The sequence below is a fragment of the Maylandia zebra genome, linkage group LG16, assembly GCF_041146795.1.
Source record: "Maylandia zebra isolate NMK-2024a linkage group LG16, Mzebra_GT3a, whole genome shotgun sequence".
Lineage (NCBI taxonomy): Eukaryota > Metazoa > Chordata > Actinopteri > Cichliformes > Cichlidae > Maylandia > Maylandia zebra.
In genome coordinates, this window is record NC_135182.1 from 16609108 (window position 1) to 16626175 (window position 17068).

The 17068-nt window shown below is 38.0% G+C and overlaps 2 protein-coding genes across 4 annotated transcripts; one reads left to right on the plus strand and one right to left on the minus strand.

Annotated features, from left to right (window-relative positions):
- Window positions 1-45: 45 nt before the first annotated feature.
- On the minus strand, window positions 46-7978 carry gabpa (GA binding protein transcription factor subunit alpha). 3 transcript variants are annotated; one of them, XM_004551344.3, is made up of 10 exons: window positions 7841-7978; window positions 5431-5508; window positions 5195-5339; window positions 4993-5077; window positions 4676-4900; window positions 4372-4566; window positions 4227-4283; window positions 3032-3157; window positions 2446-2638; window positions 46-779 (listed from the first exon to the last, which is right to left on the minus strand). In XM_004551344.3, exons 2-10 carry the CDS (start codon window positions 5505-5507, stop codon window positions 557-559), a joined length of 1326 nt encoding a protein of 441 aa, XP_004551401.1. In that variant the 5' UTR covers window position 5508; window positions 7841-7978; the 3' UTR covers window positions 46-556. The 3 variants fall into 3 exon arrangements, with proteins under 3 accessions (XP_004551401.1, XP_004551402.1, XP_004551400.1); XM_004551345.3 differs by having other exon boundaries at window positions 5431-5511; window positions 7841-7972; XM_004551343.3 differs by having other exon boundaries at window positions 7467-7971.
- A 2260-nt stretch (window positions 7979-10238) lies between these two features.
- Window positions 10239-16489, plus strand: u2af1 (U2 small nuclear RNA auxiliary factor 1). The gene is made up of 8 exons (XM_014410175.2): window positions 10239-10370; window positions 11867-11954; window positions 12177-12243; window positions 13192-13241; window positions 14066-14164; window positions 14261-14394; window positions 15975-16067; window positions 16160-16489. The coding sequence occupies exons 1-8, from the start codon at window positions 10327-10329 to the stop codon at window positions 16299-16301; spliced, it is 717 nt and encodes a 238-aa protein (XP_014265661.1). The 5' UTR covers window positions 10239-10326; the 3' UTR covers window positions 16302-16489.
- Window positions 16490-17068: the final 579 nt, after the last annotated feature.

Genomic DNA, 17068 nt, shown 5'->3' on the forward strand with positions numbered 1-17068 from the left:
GTCTGTCAATGTGAGTCTTAAAAAGAGAAACTTCTCACACAGCTATTAAGAAAATGCTTGCCACTTTATTCCCCCAGTGGACAAAAAGGGTCCAATAATTCAGGGAACAAACACTAAATAAAATACAAAACGGGTCCTCTATAAATGGAAAATATGAAAATACACTTGCCCTTGTGGCTATCAAAAACATGAAATACCGGTATATACAGTGGAAATGGTCCTAACTACAGACAAGGAACACACAACACAAAGCTCTTAACTGGATTTTTCAGTCACACTCAAGCATTCAATGACATGCACGCAACAATCAGTAATCAGAAAGACATTCTCCCTTCATCCTGAACACTCTTCTCTTGGTTAGAGTAACAGAAAAGCTAAAAAAAACTTCACCTGTCTCAGTCTAACTTGAATCAAACTGTAATGACAATAATAAAGGTGGTAATCCACGCTGATCAGAGACCAGCTTTGCATTTCTGTGTCTGAGAGACGTTTTTTATCAGCAGTGGAGCGCACGTTTTGTCCGCAACACCTGACAAGCGCTATAATGTGACGACCTTCAGCTGTCCTTGTCTAGCGTCGTGGTGGCCAGGGTCACTGTAGTGATCGGCTGCCCGATGCCGTGCATCTGCATGCGAGCCAGTTTCTTCTGCTCGCACTCGGTCACCAGGCTGTTGAGCTCAGCAGCGCTGTAGCCAATCAGAGTCCTCAGGTCACACACAAACTTGTAGACAAAGCGCTTTCCCTGCACCTTGCAGATCATGTCCCCGTCGTAGTAGTATCTGAATGAAAATACAAAACTCAGAATCACACCAAAGTATATCAACTGATGAGAGACAACAGATATGCAGATGGCTTTCAACAAATGAATAATGGACAATACATCAGTGTATCCGTTCTTTTATATTACAGCAGCTTTACATTTTAAAATATCAGAATAATCAGGTTTGTTCTAAGTTCTCTTAGTAGCAGAAAGAACCTCTCTTCTTCCTCTTCATATCCTCCTATCTTGGATCGTCACTCCTGCCTACAGGCCATCACTACTAGGGTGACAGTCAATCAGCTAAATATCAATGGCAATAAAACTTATCCTGACTTCACAAAATAAACCATTTTGTTGTCTCTAAAGATGGTTGTCAGGTCCACACTTCCCAAAGCGTCAAAAGTCTTAAAGTCATCTTGAACAATACTCTTTATCGTCCACATCACATTCGGCCTACTACCACCCACTTAAGATTTCTAGACTTCTTTCTCAACACAGCACTCAAGTCCTGGTTGCCTCCCATTTGGATTCCTGCAATACCACTCTCTCTGGTCTCCCAGAAAATCTCCTTAATCAGCTCCAGACGGTACAGAACTCTGACCATATTACAGCCATTCTCATCCAGCTTCATTGGCTCCCTATTCCTCAGCATATCCAATGCAAGATTTTCCTTCTCGGTGACTTGGCAGCCCCATATCTTTCAGACCTCCTTCATCCTTACACCCCTTCCCTTTGCTCAGCTTGAGCTGCTCTCCTGCTGAGCGATGAGTGCCAGAGCCTTTAGGTGTGATGCACTTTGTCTTTGGAATTTACTTCCACTTCACTTTTATCGCCTAAATTCTTTGACACAGTTCAAATCGCACCTCAAAACCCTGCTATAACTAAGCTACGACCATTTCATTTATAAAGTGGGCATGTTGCACTACATGTATAAAGGCTCATTTACACCATGGTGCCCTGCTCTCAAAAACCTGACAGATGTCACGCTGTCTGTGAAGCTGGATTTAAGATAAGTGTTTAAAGTTTTGAGCGCCATCTTGTGTCAGTACAGAATGTGTCATCTCCAGGTTAATTGGTTAATTACTGCTAATAGACTTACAGTAGTTTATTTTAGCTAACTAATAAAAAACCCCAAAAAAACCCAATAACTCAGTCAGAAAAAAGGGCACTGAAACTGAAAATAAGGGGATCACTCTTCTGCTGTCCCTGGCTGCAACAATGACATTTTTGTTAAGAAATCAAGGCTCTACTGTCCACTTTCACTCTGTCTCTTAAGCAGTAAGTGGTTCTCCGTTGTTTGGCTAGCTACACTGACAGGAAAATCCCCCTTTTAGCTGTAATGTTCAGGCTTGCAAAGGGTGTGTTTGAAGGGCGCCAAAAAATAAAATGTACTATTGTTTTTATTATTGTTATTACCACATAAGGGAAACAGTCAGCATCATCGGCCTACTACTGGAAATATTATGTTTTAAGAAGACTGCTGTCTGCGTCTGCAGGAGGAAGCCTTGCTAACTTGCAGCTACACTCTAAATCGACTTTGTACTGGAAAGTTGGCAGCATGTTTAAAGTCAATCTCACTGCACCAGACATTTGTCTGCGGTGCCTGTGAGGTAATGGCTTATGTCTGGCTCCAAACTTTAGATAGAGTGCCACAAAAAGTTGCCATTAAACAAAAACACACAAACCTGAGGGCTCGACTGAGCTTCTCATAGTTCATGGTAGGCTTGTTCTTGCGTTGCCCCCATTTCTGTGCCACGAGCTCAGGCTGGTTGAGTTTGAACTCTCCCTCCTCGCCTACCCAGGAGATGCAGTCTCTTGCGTCCTTGTCGGTCAGCAGCTCGAGCAGAAACTGCCACAGCTGGATCTGACCATTGTTACCTGACAACAGAAAAACAACACAAAGTATTTGAAAAAGATTATTCAAATAAAATGTGTGTATCTGTAATAAAAAGACAATTTAACAGCCACAACTGATTAGAACATAACATTAGAAATGGTAATAGGAGTATTTTGTACCATTACTAAATCTGCCAATTCTAAATGTATTCAACTATTTAGTCTAAAATAGCGCATTAAGGAAGGTTTTGTCAGACAAAATGGCTAAAAACGTTGCATTTTCAGTTTGAATGCAAAGCAACATTACTGTCAGATTGTAAATTTAAAAACTAAAACCTAAAATTGGTGACAAAACTATCCCTGAACACTTTTGAAAACTTTCTGACTTTACAAAAAGTGAGTTGCCTAGAGAGCGGCTGTGTGCGTGTGTCCTACCTGTACGGTTCCCAGGTGAGCTGCGCTCCTCCCCTCCTGAAATGCGAGGTGCTCTGGGACCACGGTTCTGTTTCAACACCTTTATAGCAGTGGGTGTGCTCACTTGAGCTGGGATTATCTGCACAGCTGGAGGAACAGATGGGAAAACTCTTCATTAACATGTGTTTTGGATCTGAATCTATTTAATAAATAACTTCCTGTTAAATATATGGATTTTGTCCAGAGTTTAACGAGCAGAACTATGTGGAGGGCATGGTCATGTATAATCAGACAAGATAACCCAAACAACCGAGGGAATTTACAAAGTTTAAACATAGCACAATAAAGTTGATTATCTTTATCTGGACGTTGGTGATGAAATGTCTCTCACTGAAAACACAATGTTCCCTCTAATTTTTCACGTGTCTGAGCGAACACACAAACTCCCTGAGCGGTCCCTTGGACCACTGTGAGCAACAGCAGACTTGTACACTGTGGTCACGCCAGCATCGAATCCATCCAAGTTACATGGTTTATTAAAATAATCAAATTACAGCATTTACATTTATGTTAGACTGGTTTTAATTAACTGCTTTAGCCCACTTACAATGAAAATTAATAAATAAATCTTGTCCATGACCTGTTTAGTATGTTAACACTATTGGAACTCCAATTTTGAAAACAAAATTTTCTTTCTTCTTTTTTTTTTTTAAATAAAGTTGACTTGTATTATGAGTCAGTGGTCTGGGACAGAGTCCTGTAACTCTGTCTGCAAAATACAGTATATAATGACCAATGTTGGGCAATTAATTATATAGTTCTTCAAAAAAGAGTTATGCAAACAAAGTTTTTTGCAGCTGTTTACCTAAAAATGCGGCCAAGGCGGGGTTTTTTTTTTTTTTTTTTTTTTAAATAAACATTGCAAACTATTTACAGAACATCGTTCTAATTCCATACGGGAGCAGACAGTCACTTACTGACTAACACTGCAAAAGAGAATTGTCAGAGTATTAATTTTAATTTCAATTCAGGTTAGATTTTATTTTGTGCGCAACGCAGATTTTCTGTGCGCAGAGACCGTGCCAGCAGTGCGCAATTGCGCACACGCGCAGCTTAGAGGGAACATTTGTTCATCACTCATCCATTTGAGTTCTTCAGTGTAAGGTAAACAGTTATTTTAATTGTCTTTTGGATGATTTTTCACGCTAACACTTACGCTGATCAATCGTGACGGTGGCGTCTCCTCCAGACTGGTCCTGGCTGGCCAACACGTCTGAAATTAGCACAAAATATTAGTTTCATTTTGGCATGAAAACACATTTTATTCCATCAGCTGAAACAAACATTTGAGTCAGACCTACATTTGCGAAGGAGTTCCAGGTGACTCCAGAGTATCTCTCCATTGGGCACTTTCTGAAGGAACTCCTCCTGAGTGAAAGTGCAGAGGTCTCGCCCCTGGATGTGAATGCTTCCTATTTCCATCTCATCAATGTTAAACTCTTTCATTACCCACACAGCCCAGTGGATCACCTGATCAGCAGACCAGAGCATAGGGTCTGAGGAGAGAAACCTCACACATTACCAACCGTGTTTGTGTCTTTGTTTGTTAGCACAATAATGATTGTTTTCCACTACAATAAGGTAGTTCATTCAAGTATTCCTCACCATACGGTATGCCCAGGCGGACTTGCTCTTTCCGGTAGCCTTCGAGAGCTGCGGCCCAACGTGTAACCTGCTCTGAGGTCTCATCAGACAGGGAAGACCGCTCTACAGCAATAAGCTGTCCCTCCTCCACCAGAGCACCCTCTTCCCCTGCTGCATCTGGATCAATCACTACTTCAACTGTTTCTACTGGCTTTACAATCTCCAAGATGTTCAACCTCTCCTCTCCTAGAAACAAAAGTAAAAACAATGCATTTTAAAATGTACTCTCTCTTTACTAACTTGAGTACTTGATATGAAATGTGTCACGCTTTTGGTACCTGGTTTGGTTATTATCTGCAGGCTGAGCTGCACTGTGCCATCGGTCTTTACTCCCTGATCGAAGAGACTGTGATCAGGGTGGAGCTAAGAGGAAAAGAACAGATAAAGCGAGACAGCAGTGAGAAACAGTTCAACCCAGGACCAAACAAAAATCATTTAATCATGAACAGATTATGAAAGGTGTCATTATCTAATTCTTACCTGAATGTCCTGCAAACAAATTTCATAAGCATCCAATGAGATTTGGATACGAGGCTCCAAAAGCTTCTTCAGATTACCAATTGGTTCGTTTATGTCGATATCTTGCTGAATCAAGTCTGACGCAGTGATGGTCTGCTCCTCAACACTACAAATCAAATAACATGAGACAGAAATGTAAAAACACAGCTGCTGCATGAACAAATTAATTGTTTTATTTATGCAATCATCTCTCTCACCCTTCTTCCAGGCATGCCTGTTTCTCCCGTTCATCTATCTCGATCTCTATCATCTCTTCTGGCTCACTTTTAGACATTCTGCTGGGAGATAACGTTTTACCAACACGAATATAAAGTGACACATTAAACAAAAATTACTGTCAACCAGATAATCAGCATAAAAGAAAAGAACCAATAAACTCTTAATTAGGTAGCTGGTCACACTACCTAATTAATCACTTAAAAAATGCTAAAATTAAACTAAAACTATAATTAGCTTCTATCCTCCTCCTCACTGTTAAATTAAACAGCTAATTTTAATTAGAAAACCCAAAAATCTATCCAGCACATCAAATTGATGTTTGTAGTGATTATTAATGGCATTCCATCCATCCATCTCCTCTTGCTTATCCAGTTTACGTTCACAGCTGGGCGGGAGTCCAACCCAGGTGATGGTGCTAACCAACACAACACCATGCTGCACTGACTTATCAATGCATGTGCTTTTGTTTTGGGTTTTTTGGAATAACTTTATAACATGAGATGCACCATTATTTTTTTTTCCAAAGTAGGCCTCTGGGGGTCACTACACATGTAAGAAGGACTGGTCCACATATATTTATATGGGGAAAGAGTCTTTGTTACCTTAGTTACTTTTAGACAATCCATAAACAAAAATATATTTTAATCAGAATTTAATTAACCCATTTGTAAAGACTAATATTAATTAAATTTATTTTTAAATCACAAAAATTATATTAAACAGCCAAAGTTGGTGCAAGCAAATTTTGGTTTTGTAAAACAAAATTATAACAAATACAGTATGAAATCATTAAACAAAATTTATCTTTTTAATCAACTAATAAATAAATCAAGTAATATTTTTTACCTAAAATTGTAAAAATAAATAAATAAAAAAGTTGATTTTTGATAGAACTAATAATCATTTAAAATACTAATTTAAAGTTAAAAAGAACTAAATAAAAGTGGATATTTAATTGATCTTTTATTCTTCTACTAAATTTCTAAACTTACTTTCTTAAAAATATTTAAGTAAAAATAAAGTGAAAATAAACATAAAAGTGGTTGTTTTGATATAGCTTGTAATCTTCTAATAAATTCCTAAAATAAAACATACTTGAAAAACGATATTTAATAGATCTTTTAAACTAATAAATTATTAAACGAATAATTACGTTCTTTAAAAAAGTTTAAAAATAAATATGAAACTAGGTATTAACAGGGCAATATCACTACAATAACACCTTTCTGTTGTAATTTCTTTAATCGAAGTAATACAAACAACTAATACATACTACAGTGTAAATAACTAACGACTTCACTGTCGTGTAACTTAAAGAGCATACTGTGCCTGTTAAATAAAACAGGGCACTTTGATGGGGGTTTTCTACCATAAAGGCCTCTCAGCCTCGACTCCTCATTGGCCGTCTACAACAGTTCAGTGACTGCTAACGTTAGCCAACTCGAGGGCGAGGCTGTGGCTTCTAAAGGCCAACTAGTAGGCCAGTAGTTACAGAAAATAGTAACCACGTATAACTACACGTCCAAAAAACGTGTTGGAAAAATTCACCAAACTCAAATTTATGCGTTAGGCTACACGTGTACAGTGAAGCAGGCCTACAAAAAACAAGTTAGCTCCAATATAGCAACGCGGGGCGAGGCAGCTGCATTACACAACCATCGATCCCGGCGTGCTAAACAACCGTGAAAATATCCTATAAACTCCGAGTGCTTCGTAACTTCAGCAAATCTTTGTTAAAGCACACTTTAACTCTGCACGTAGAAAACTTTTAAAACGGAAATAGAATAAACGGAAACAAAACAGCATAGGGCAAATGGAAAGGAGCCGGAAATCCTGGCTAAGGTTTTACAGCGTTGCAAGACTTCCGAGAGCAGCGATGATCGATCCAACGACAAGTTTTAGAGGAAAGCGACCGAGATACACTGAAACAACGCTCGTTTAGACGTGTAAATGGATAATAAGGAGAAGAAAGAACTAAAAAAATCTGTTTCACCGCGTATGGAATTATACCCACCCTGAGTTTGTGGTTGGACGGTAATCAGCACCGCGACAGTACGCAGCTTCTCCACTGTGCTGTTAGCAAAACAGCTAACTAGCGACTGCTATAACAACCAACGTTATTTCTATTTTCAAGCCGAAGAGGAAGCAAAAGTCCGAGGGAGCCAGCGTTAGCCTAGCCTTTGTGGAAGTTGGCTAATGTGGGTTTCTGCCTCGTAGGTGGGCGGCCTCTTCCCAGCAGGCTGACTAGGAATCAACAACACGCTAGCTAGGTTAGCTTTGCTGCTTGAGCTACATAAAATAGCGGGAACACCCCAGATACAACAAACGTGACGACGGTGTGGTACATTTTCCTCACAACAAGCATATATGTCTCTGAAATAATCATACCTCTTAAAATTTAGACCTTCAGAGATGTTGATGTTCTATTGTGGAAGATAATCGGCAAAAAAATGCACACAGTCGAGAGATATCATGCAAGTTTTTAGCCAACTACACTCAATCTGAGGAGGGGCGGAGACTAACCGGAGAGACTGTAGTTACCTTAAAGTCTGTGTAGTGGAAAAACCGCCAGCTAAATGTTTCAATAGTAGCTGGACGTGCCTTTCTCAGCTCCAACTTTGTGGCAATTTAGGAACAAATGTCTAGTCCAGATGTATCCTGACTAGATAGCATTAATGGCTAAATAAAACTGCCTTTTAATAGGACCAACTGTAAATATAAAGGTAGTCTCTTGAAAATGTTACCATAAATTTAATCAGTTTTACTGCAACCATGCCCTCCCGTAACTGATTTTTAGTTTTTCTCCTTAATGTATGCTACAGACTGTTTTCAGTACTGAAAAGCATGTGAAAAGCAAAAGTTTTGTACTGGGCTATTTCAAATATTTGCAACAGTTCCTCTGGGCAAAGAAATGAGCTGTGTGCATCCCCACATGATCCTCTATCTCAACTTCTTTTTCCTTTTAGGAGTAGGCTGAATTTTCCGCCTTTGACACACACCACCTCTGTAAAAAGCAGATTTCTACTAAGATTATGTTATTCTCGCATTTTTTTTTGGTGTTCTCTTTTCTAACATGTTGGGGTTTTTTGCTTTAAACTTCATTTTAAGTTGCTATTATATTTTTATTTCTGGTTATTCCTACTTTTTATTTTGTACAAAACACTGTGACTGTCTGTCTGTGAAAAGTGCTACATTATAAGTAAATATATAAACTTTTCAGGGTCTAGTTTCAGTTTTTTGTCCATGCCTATATTGATGTGCATTATTATCACTGATGGGATTATAACTAATAGGAAAGCTAAATCATTAAAGTTTTATAGAAAAGCGCTATACAAATACAGGCCATTTACCATTTACTTTGATGGGTATAGACCCTACATGTGTTTTTGCTTTTCTTTTTTTTCATAAAGGAGCTGCAAACATAATGCAATGGACCAGCCAATCTATCCACTAAACATGTGGTTATGTTTCCTTTTGATTCCCTGTAATGTTTTGACATGTAAAATATAGAGATTACTAAATAAATATCTTCTGATGAAGTCCATAGCATTCATGTTTCCTTATTTTATTTGTAAAACATTGCAAGTCGGTTTTGTGTATCACTTTCATGTATTTCAAGGCGCTGGATGTTGCAGTAATTTATCATTTTGTTTTTTTAATGATGTAATATGAAAATGTAATCAAGAAAGCTAAATCGGTAAATTATTAAACCATTTCTAAGGAAAACAAATACACACACGTACATGTGAACTATTGTTAAATCCTTCATTTAAACAGGTTGATGCACTGAGAATGAGATCTCCTTTTCAAAAACATTTGTGTACAGAAAGAAAAAGAATACAGGGATTCAGATGCAGATCCAATGAAATCAGAGACTTGTTGCTTGTTCCATTTAAATCTAATTTTTGATTTAATAGTAATCAAAGAGTAGAGGTAATCAGGCAATCTTTGCAGTATAACTTTGGAAATAAACATCACACAATGCTACCATCACATCTTTTCATATTATAGCAAGGTTGAATAAGAAAAGATTCTGCTTTGATAAATTACAACTGTGAGACTGAATCAAGAAACTTGAAGATGGATGCAGAAGCATGTATATTAGCAATATTACCATAATAACACAGAGACAAAATTGTGACTTGTAAAGCTATGTGATGACTAATGATTGAAAAACAGAATTTGTTTCAAAATATGAATCCAATCTTTCCTTTTGATTTTCTTCACAGGTGTTCCACATAGGTCTTAAAAATGAGACTAGCATCCAGGCAGAGTCTTAAACATCCATAAGAATCAGTAGTTTCATTTTGTTTCAATATGGACTGGCTGGATACTTTTAAATAAGCATGTGTATAATATAGACCTTATTTTATCAGAATTTAAAACAAGTTTAAGTTGATTAGTAAATTCTGAAATATGTCAACTCTAGATTTGCTAGATTAAGGGTCGAATTAGCTGGATATAAACTAAATAATCAGATGTAAAATCTGTAAGAGTATGGGGCTTTTGTACAAATATAAATGATTTTTCTCTGTTGAGGAATATTTTGGGAGTTTCTAATCTTAAAAAAAGGGGCAAGAAACAAAAGAAACTTTAACTCTTGAGCCACACATAAATAAATAAATTTTAACCGTTCATTGTACAGGGGATAATTTAACTTAATGATGCCACCATTATGCAGTTGAGCACGTTTTACATTTTAAATTTAAAGGACAGTTCCCTATGCTGGTAAAAAAATAATTTTACAAAGATACTATGAATGGGTGCCTTATAAACTGTTAATTTTTTTTATTATTAGCGCAGACAGAGGTTAGGCTTTTACTTTGGAGGCCCTTTACCGGAAATACAATTGTTGACGCTACAAGCGAGCCAAGATGGCGGAGTACCTAGCATCCATTTTTGGGACAGAAAAAGATAAGTAAGTATTTAATGTTAACTTGGTAATTTCAGTATTAATTTTCATCTGTTTATCCTATGACTACTTTTTGCTGACAGGATTTGGTCTTGTGGTATTTACAGCATGCAGCTGGCTAGGCTTCTGTGGCTTTATCTGCTAGCGCGATATGCTAGCTTTCGCAAGTGAAAAACCGCGCGTGCTAAAAGCTAGCTAGCAACATCTGGGTGATGAACAGTGCTGAGCTGGTCAGAAAGCAATCACAGCGGGTAACTTTAAATGAAAATATAGTAAATTCATATTCCAAGTTGAGCGTGAGTGGTGCACAAACTAGACCCTTTATTGGCGTTAACAAATATCATACTTTGTAAAACTCACACGTGTTTGAAACAATGGAAACCTCCAACGTACTAGAAGTGCTCATTAATCGCATTTAGGTAAATGAACTTCGTCTTTGTAATTTGTCTAGACCGCTATTTTATTCATTGCACTTTTTTTTCTATTGTCCTCTTTCCGGGTTGTAACAGTTAATTTGCTGAACCGCCAACAAAAAAGCGTTTTATGCCCAATGAAGCAACGTAGCCTCGTAGAAATGTAAAGCAGACATTGAAATGAAAACGTGTAAAACTTCATGGGTTGTTATTAAAAAATTTTTTAATAATAATACTGAGTGAAAACGGTTCAATACTGAGTAAAATGATCATGTAAAGTGAAAGTGGAATGTGTCACTAGCAGTAGTTTGGGTGTATTAGAGCAGGGCGATTATGAAGAAATTGAGCTGATTTTTTGTACAGTAGAATTTTGAAATTTACCATTTAAGTAAATGGTACAACTCGAAGGTGACGGAAACGTACTTTTTTCAGTATTATAAACAATTCTGAAATATTGGGCCATACAGTCATCCGAAACAACAGTTGAAGAAGAGTGTGCAGGCAGGAGTGTCAGGGGTGAGACCTGCTATGATGCATGGTTTGGAGATAATGGCACTGACAAAAAAACAGTTGAATATGCTAGATTGACATTGAGAATGACCTTGATGGACAGGATTAGAAATGAGTATATATGTAAAATAGGATGACTCAAGTTAAGTGATTTGGAGACAACGATAGAGAAGCAAGGTTCAGATGGTTTGGACGTGGTGAAAATACTGGACAAAGGATGTTGAATATGGAGCTGCTAGGAAGGAGGGAAACAAGGAAAACAACAGATAATTGATGAATGTAGTGAAGGAGGAAAGGCAGATTGAGGTAGGAGCAGCTGGAAGAAGATACAATGAAATAAGAAATAATGTCAGTAGTCATGTAAACTACCAGGAGTTCACAGGGTTTTCCATACTTGTTCTTTTTAATGTTATTTGTTATGTGTTGCATGTTTTCTAGTCCCATCTAGATCTTTTAGGGTATCAGTTTGTTTGTTTTTTTTTGTATTCAGAAATATTAATAAACATTGTTTTTATGTTTACCTCACCTGAGAGTACAGCCTCCCATTTTTCAGTGCTCTTAATATATTTTGTTTTACAGGGTGAACTGCTCTTTTTATTTTAAAATTGGTGCCTGCCGACATGGTGACCGCTGCTCCAGATTACACAATAAGCCGACATTTAGCCAGGTAAGTTGCCGATCCTCGAGTTTTATTTCTAGTATTCAAATTGATAAAAGAGCAGCACAGACCTCACAGAAATGGCAGATAAGAGTTAATAAACTGCGCACAAAATAAAAGTGTACTTTACAATCACAATTTTTGATTTTGGGATTGGCTTGATCTGCTAAATATTGTAATTTGATACCCAATGTGTATAAGTGCTCATCATCATCAACGTTTGTGCTTCAGACGATTGCCCTCCTGAACATTTACCGGAACCCCCAGAACAGCGCCCAGTCTGTGGACGGCCTGACCTGTAAGTAAAAAAAAAAAAAAATAGGCCATTATTATTATATATTAAAATATTACTATTATTAAAAATGTGGTCTGTGAGTGTCTGAAAAGTTATTTATTTTTTATTGACCTTTACCCATGTTGTGTCTGTTTGCCACCCGTGCTGCTGCTGCGAGTAGACAGCAGTTGAGGTTTAAAGTGACACAATGAAGCGAAGCTTATCAAGCCCTTTCTAATGGTTTTATTTACATAGTTAATTAAAATCAATGTGTTAGCTGTACTTACAGAAACACGCCAACTGAAAAGTGTCTTCTATCTGGAATATAGCAACAATTACACTGTGTATAGATTATTCATGTCTACATCTTAAGCACTTATTCACTGGATTTATTTATTCTGTTATTTATAACAAACTGTTGGTTAGCTGTTTTTTAATCTTATTCGACATTTGTTACATTTAAAGGTTAGCTTGGTTTAACCTGTGTTGTTTGGATCACAGACAAATTAGACATTAGAGTCTGAGGTTTACTCTGAAAGAGCGTTCTGCGTACAGGGATTTTAAGACCGATATACTGATAATGACATTTGCTGATATTAAAATCTAAAATATTTAAATATATCTGTGGATATGTTTTATTTACTTTCAAGCATATAAAGTATAAACAGATTTCCCAAACAGATGCGAGCTTTCCCTGGCTCTGCTCAGATCAGTTCCTAATTTCTTGCTCCAAGCATAGGTTGCCAGTGCCACTCATGACGCTGTTTAAGGGTGTTTCTCAAGTCTCATTTATCAGATATTTTGAATGCTAACTCACACCTATTAATTTAAAGAAATGCATTTGCACGTTAATTACGTTTACCACCTGAAAACGAGCAGTTAATGTGAACTGACCATTGATGTCATTGCAAGCAATTATTTTATGCAACTTAGTGTTTGTTGCTGAAACTGTGAATTATCTTTAACCACTAGGTACCATCAGTGACACGGAGATGCAGGAGCACTATGATGAGTTTTTTGAGGTAATTCATTCCCTTGTGAAGTATTTCTCATGTTGTGCCTCTCTGCCTCAAACCATGACCGCACCGCTTTTCCACTGGTGCATTTGTTTCTAACCGTGTTTGAGGTAATTAATGAAGATCCATTCTCAAGAACTAAAAATAAAAGATGCAAAGTTGTTGGATTGGTGTGACATCATGCAAAATATAGTTTTTGTTGGGCAATTGGATGACAACTGATGTCATTCTGATGTCTGTATGGTGAACGTCAACCAGCAGTTAGTTTGCTTAGTCTAAGATAAATACTGGTTATTATTATATTTACATGCTTCCAGCTCCCGTTTCTACTCGATGACAGCTTGTACTTTTCTACTTCCTTTTTCTCCCTCCTCACGCTCACAGACACATAACGGGTATGGCAGTCCATTCTCCCTGCAGCACGGACTACACTGCCCATGAGGCTACATTCTTTAGGGCTATGCCTGTAGCATTCTGTAGCTTAGCACAACAACAACAACAAAAAGGCGCTCTCTCACCCAGGAAACACACAGTCGCAGAGAGTCTGTAACCATGGCAACCATAACGCTGCCACCTGGAACCTAGCTGTCAAACAAAACCCAAACAGTCCTGACCCACGACAATATGAAACAGGAAAATACCGCCGTGTAATCCATTTATTTCAACAAAGTAACTATATTCTAAATACCACCTTTTTAAATGGTAACTGTAACGGAATACAGTTACTCATATTTTGTATTTTAAATACGTAACGGCGGTACATGTATTCCGTTACTCCCAAACACTGCGCACATAACATCAGACTTGACTTCTCTATCATTTTCTCACAGGAGGTGTTCACAGAGATGGAAGAAAAGTACGGCGAAGTGGAGGAAATGAACGTATGTGACAACCTCGGTGACCACCTAGTTGGAAACGTGTATGTGAAGGTGAGTGTCAGGCTTCCATTTTCCCTGAAATGTAGTGAAATTTGGCTTTGATCCACTGACATAACTTTTCTCTTCGACTGCCATCTCTCTTTGTAGTTTCGTAAAGAGGAGGACGCTGAGAAGGCTGTGATAGACCTAAACAATCGGTGGTTTAATGGACAGCCCATCCATGCTGAGCTGTCTCCTGTCACAGACTTTAGAGAAGCCTGCTGTCGCCAGTATGAGATCGGGTGAGTTTTACATCAAAGGAAACAGCTTACAAGCTGTATTTAACCCCAAAAGGCCTTACAGAGGGTCCAGAACAGGAATATCCAACACAGTCAGGGTGGGCCAGCTTTCTGATACAGAGTCAGATTATAATAGTTCGGTAAATTCACAGCTAGTGAGCAGATGCCTGGTGTGTGTCGTCGTCCCCCCCCCCGTTGCATTATTATTCGCTCTGTTTAGCCAGCTGCTTCAGCCAAAACCAACACAGTATTTCCAGTTGTTTAATGTTGTGTACCACATGTAATAAAGGACAGCTTCAGACTGTGTCCTAAACTGTTTTTTGTTTTTTCCAACATCAAGTTCATTTGCAAAACCAGCTATGTGTTTCCAGTAGTTCAGTATTTGTTTTATTGAACTAAAGTGAGGATGGTAGAAATATGAAAAATGTTTTAGCAGTGGTGAAATTCTTGTTCAGTATAGGTTTGGCCAGTTTTGATTATTTTACCTTGTTTTATGTATTTATTTATTTATTGTAAAAAAAAAAAAAAAAAAAAAAAGTGCTGGAGAGAAACAGAAACTCAGATCTGTTCGGCAATTTCTGATCATTTAATCAGCACAAGTAAGACCTATTTGCCAATTAGCTGATTCATTTTAGAGGTTTAAAGTTTAAAGCAGTGTTTGGTATCCTATTCATGGTGCGCCTAATGAAAGTCACTGTCACAGTCCACTCATGAGTACTTCTTTTTTAAGTTCAAGGTAAAGTTTCTAACTAGAAGCTTCTGTTTGTTCCTGGGAAAAGTAATTAAATTAATTTTTATTTATAAAACGCCAAATCACAACAATAGTTGCCTCAAGGCGCTTTATATTGTAAGGTAAAGTCCTTAAAATAATACAGAGAAAACTCAACAATCAGATGACTCCCTGTGAGCAAGTGGTTTGGCGAGAGTGGGAAGGAAAAACTCCTTTTTAATGAGAAGACACCTCCAGCAAAACCAGGTTCTAGAAGACTCTATGGAAGAGCTAGAGATTAATAATAACTAATGATTAAATGGAGAGTGGTGTATAAAGTCATAGTGATTGGAGAGAAAGAACGGGGAATGAAAAGGATACACTTAATGCATCATGGGAATCTCCCAGCAACCTACAGCTATTGCAGCATATCTAAGGGAGGATTCAGGGCCACCTGATCCAGCCCTAACTATATGCTTTAGCAAAAAAGAAAAGTGTTAACCCCAATCCTAAAAGTAGAGCAGGTGTCTTGTCTCCCGAATCCAAACTGGGAGCTGGTTCCAGAGAAGGGGACCTGAAAGCTGAAGGCTCTCCCTCCCATTTTACTTTTAACTACTCCAGGAACCACAAGTAAACCAGCAGTCTGAGAGTGAAGTGCTTTATTTGGGTGATATGGTACTATGAGGTCTTTAAGATGAGATGGGGCCTGATTATTCAAGACCTTGTATATGAATTATTTTAAATTAGATTCTTGATTCAAGAGTGAACCAATGAAGAGAAGCCAGTATAGTAGAGAGATGGGTGAAATATGTCCTCTGGGTTCTCTGATTCTTGCTGCCCTGGTTTTCATATGCTTTGTGTGCTCTCTCCACAGGGAATGCACTCGTGGTGGTTTCTGTAACTTCATGCATCTGAAACCCATCTCACGTGAGCTGAGGAGAGAGCTCTACGGCCGTCGAAGGAAGAGGTACAAACTTTGCATGTCAGGCACGTCGTTAAACCTTCGGATGTTTCACATTTTGTCACGGTTCCTAATCCTCTACTTCCTCACACCTACAGCCGCATCAGGTCTCGGTCTCGGTCAAGAGACAGGCGGTCTCGCTCGAGGGACAGGGACAGAGACAGGGACAGGGGTCGAGGAGGCGGCCGTGACCATGAGAGACGTCGCTCCAGAGACAGAGAACGTTCGGGGCGATTCTGAACTTCGAGCAGTGACTACTTGCCCTCCCTGTGTTCATCCCTGTCTTTTTTTAAGTTTGTACCCTTGCAGATCTGTTTTGGGACTAACTGAAAGGTAGCTGTTTCGAAGATGTGAATCCACTGAGGAGTTTGGTTTTTCTTGATTTCTGAAAATGACTTTCACTTCATTAAATTTAAATTTGTACCAAACGATAATGATTACTGAGTCTCATTTCATATTTCATAGTAAGCATTCATTTCAAAATCAGATATAGCCACTGATGAGTCATTATTCCTCACATGTAGTGTGTTGTTGAACTTAGTCGTGAAGAAGTTCATGATCTAGGATAATTTCTTAGTTTAAAAATTTAAAAACAGGATTTTCTTGCCCACTCATTTCTGCTGCCATAGTTACTTCCATTTCTATTACATGTGATTCAAGATTTTATATCTCATATAGGCTGTAGACAGAAATTGGATCATTTGTTTCATAGGCGGATAAAACAATATCCGGCTGTGTAAAATGTAAATAAAAACAATGCAATGATTTGCGAATCTCATGAGAACATTTATTTGTTTGTTTGTTTGTTTTATTCACAGTAGAACAGAACTGAATGTTTAAACTACAACTGAGGATTAGGGCCACCGAGGGGAAAAACATGGGTATGTCCTTTTTCTTCTTTTCCAGAATTCTGAGAAAAAAGTCAGAATTCTGACTTTAATCTGGAAAAGGAGAAAAAAAAGAAAAGATGTGCCCACGTTTTTGTTTTTTGTTGGGCCTAATCCTCT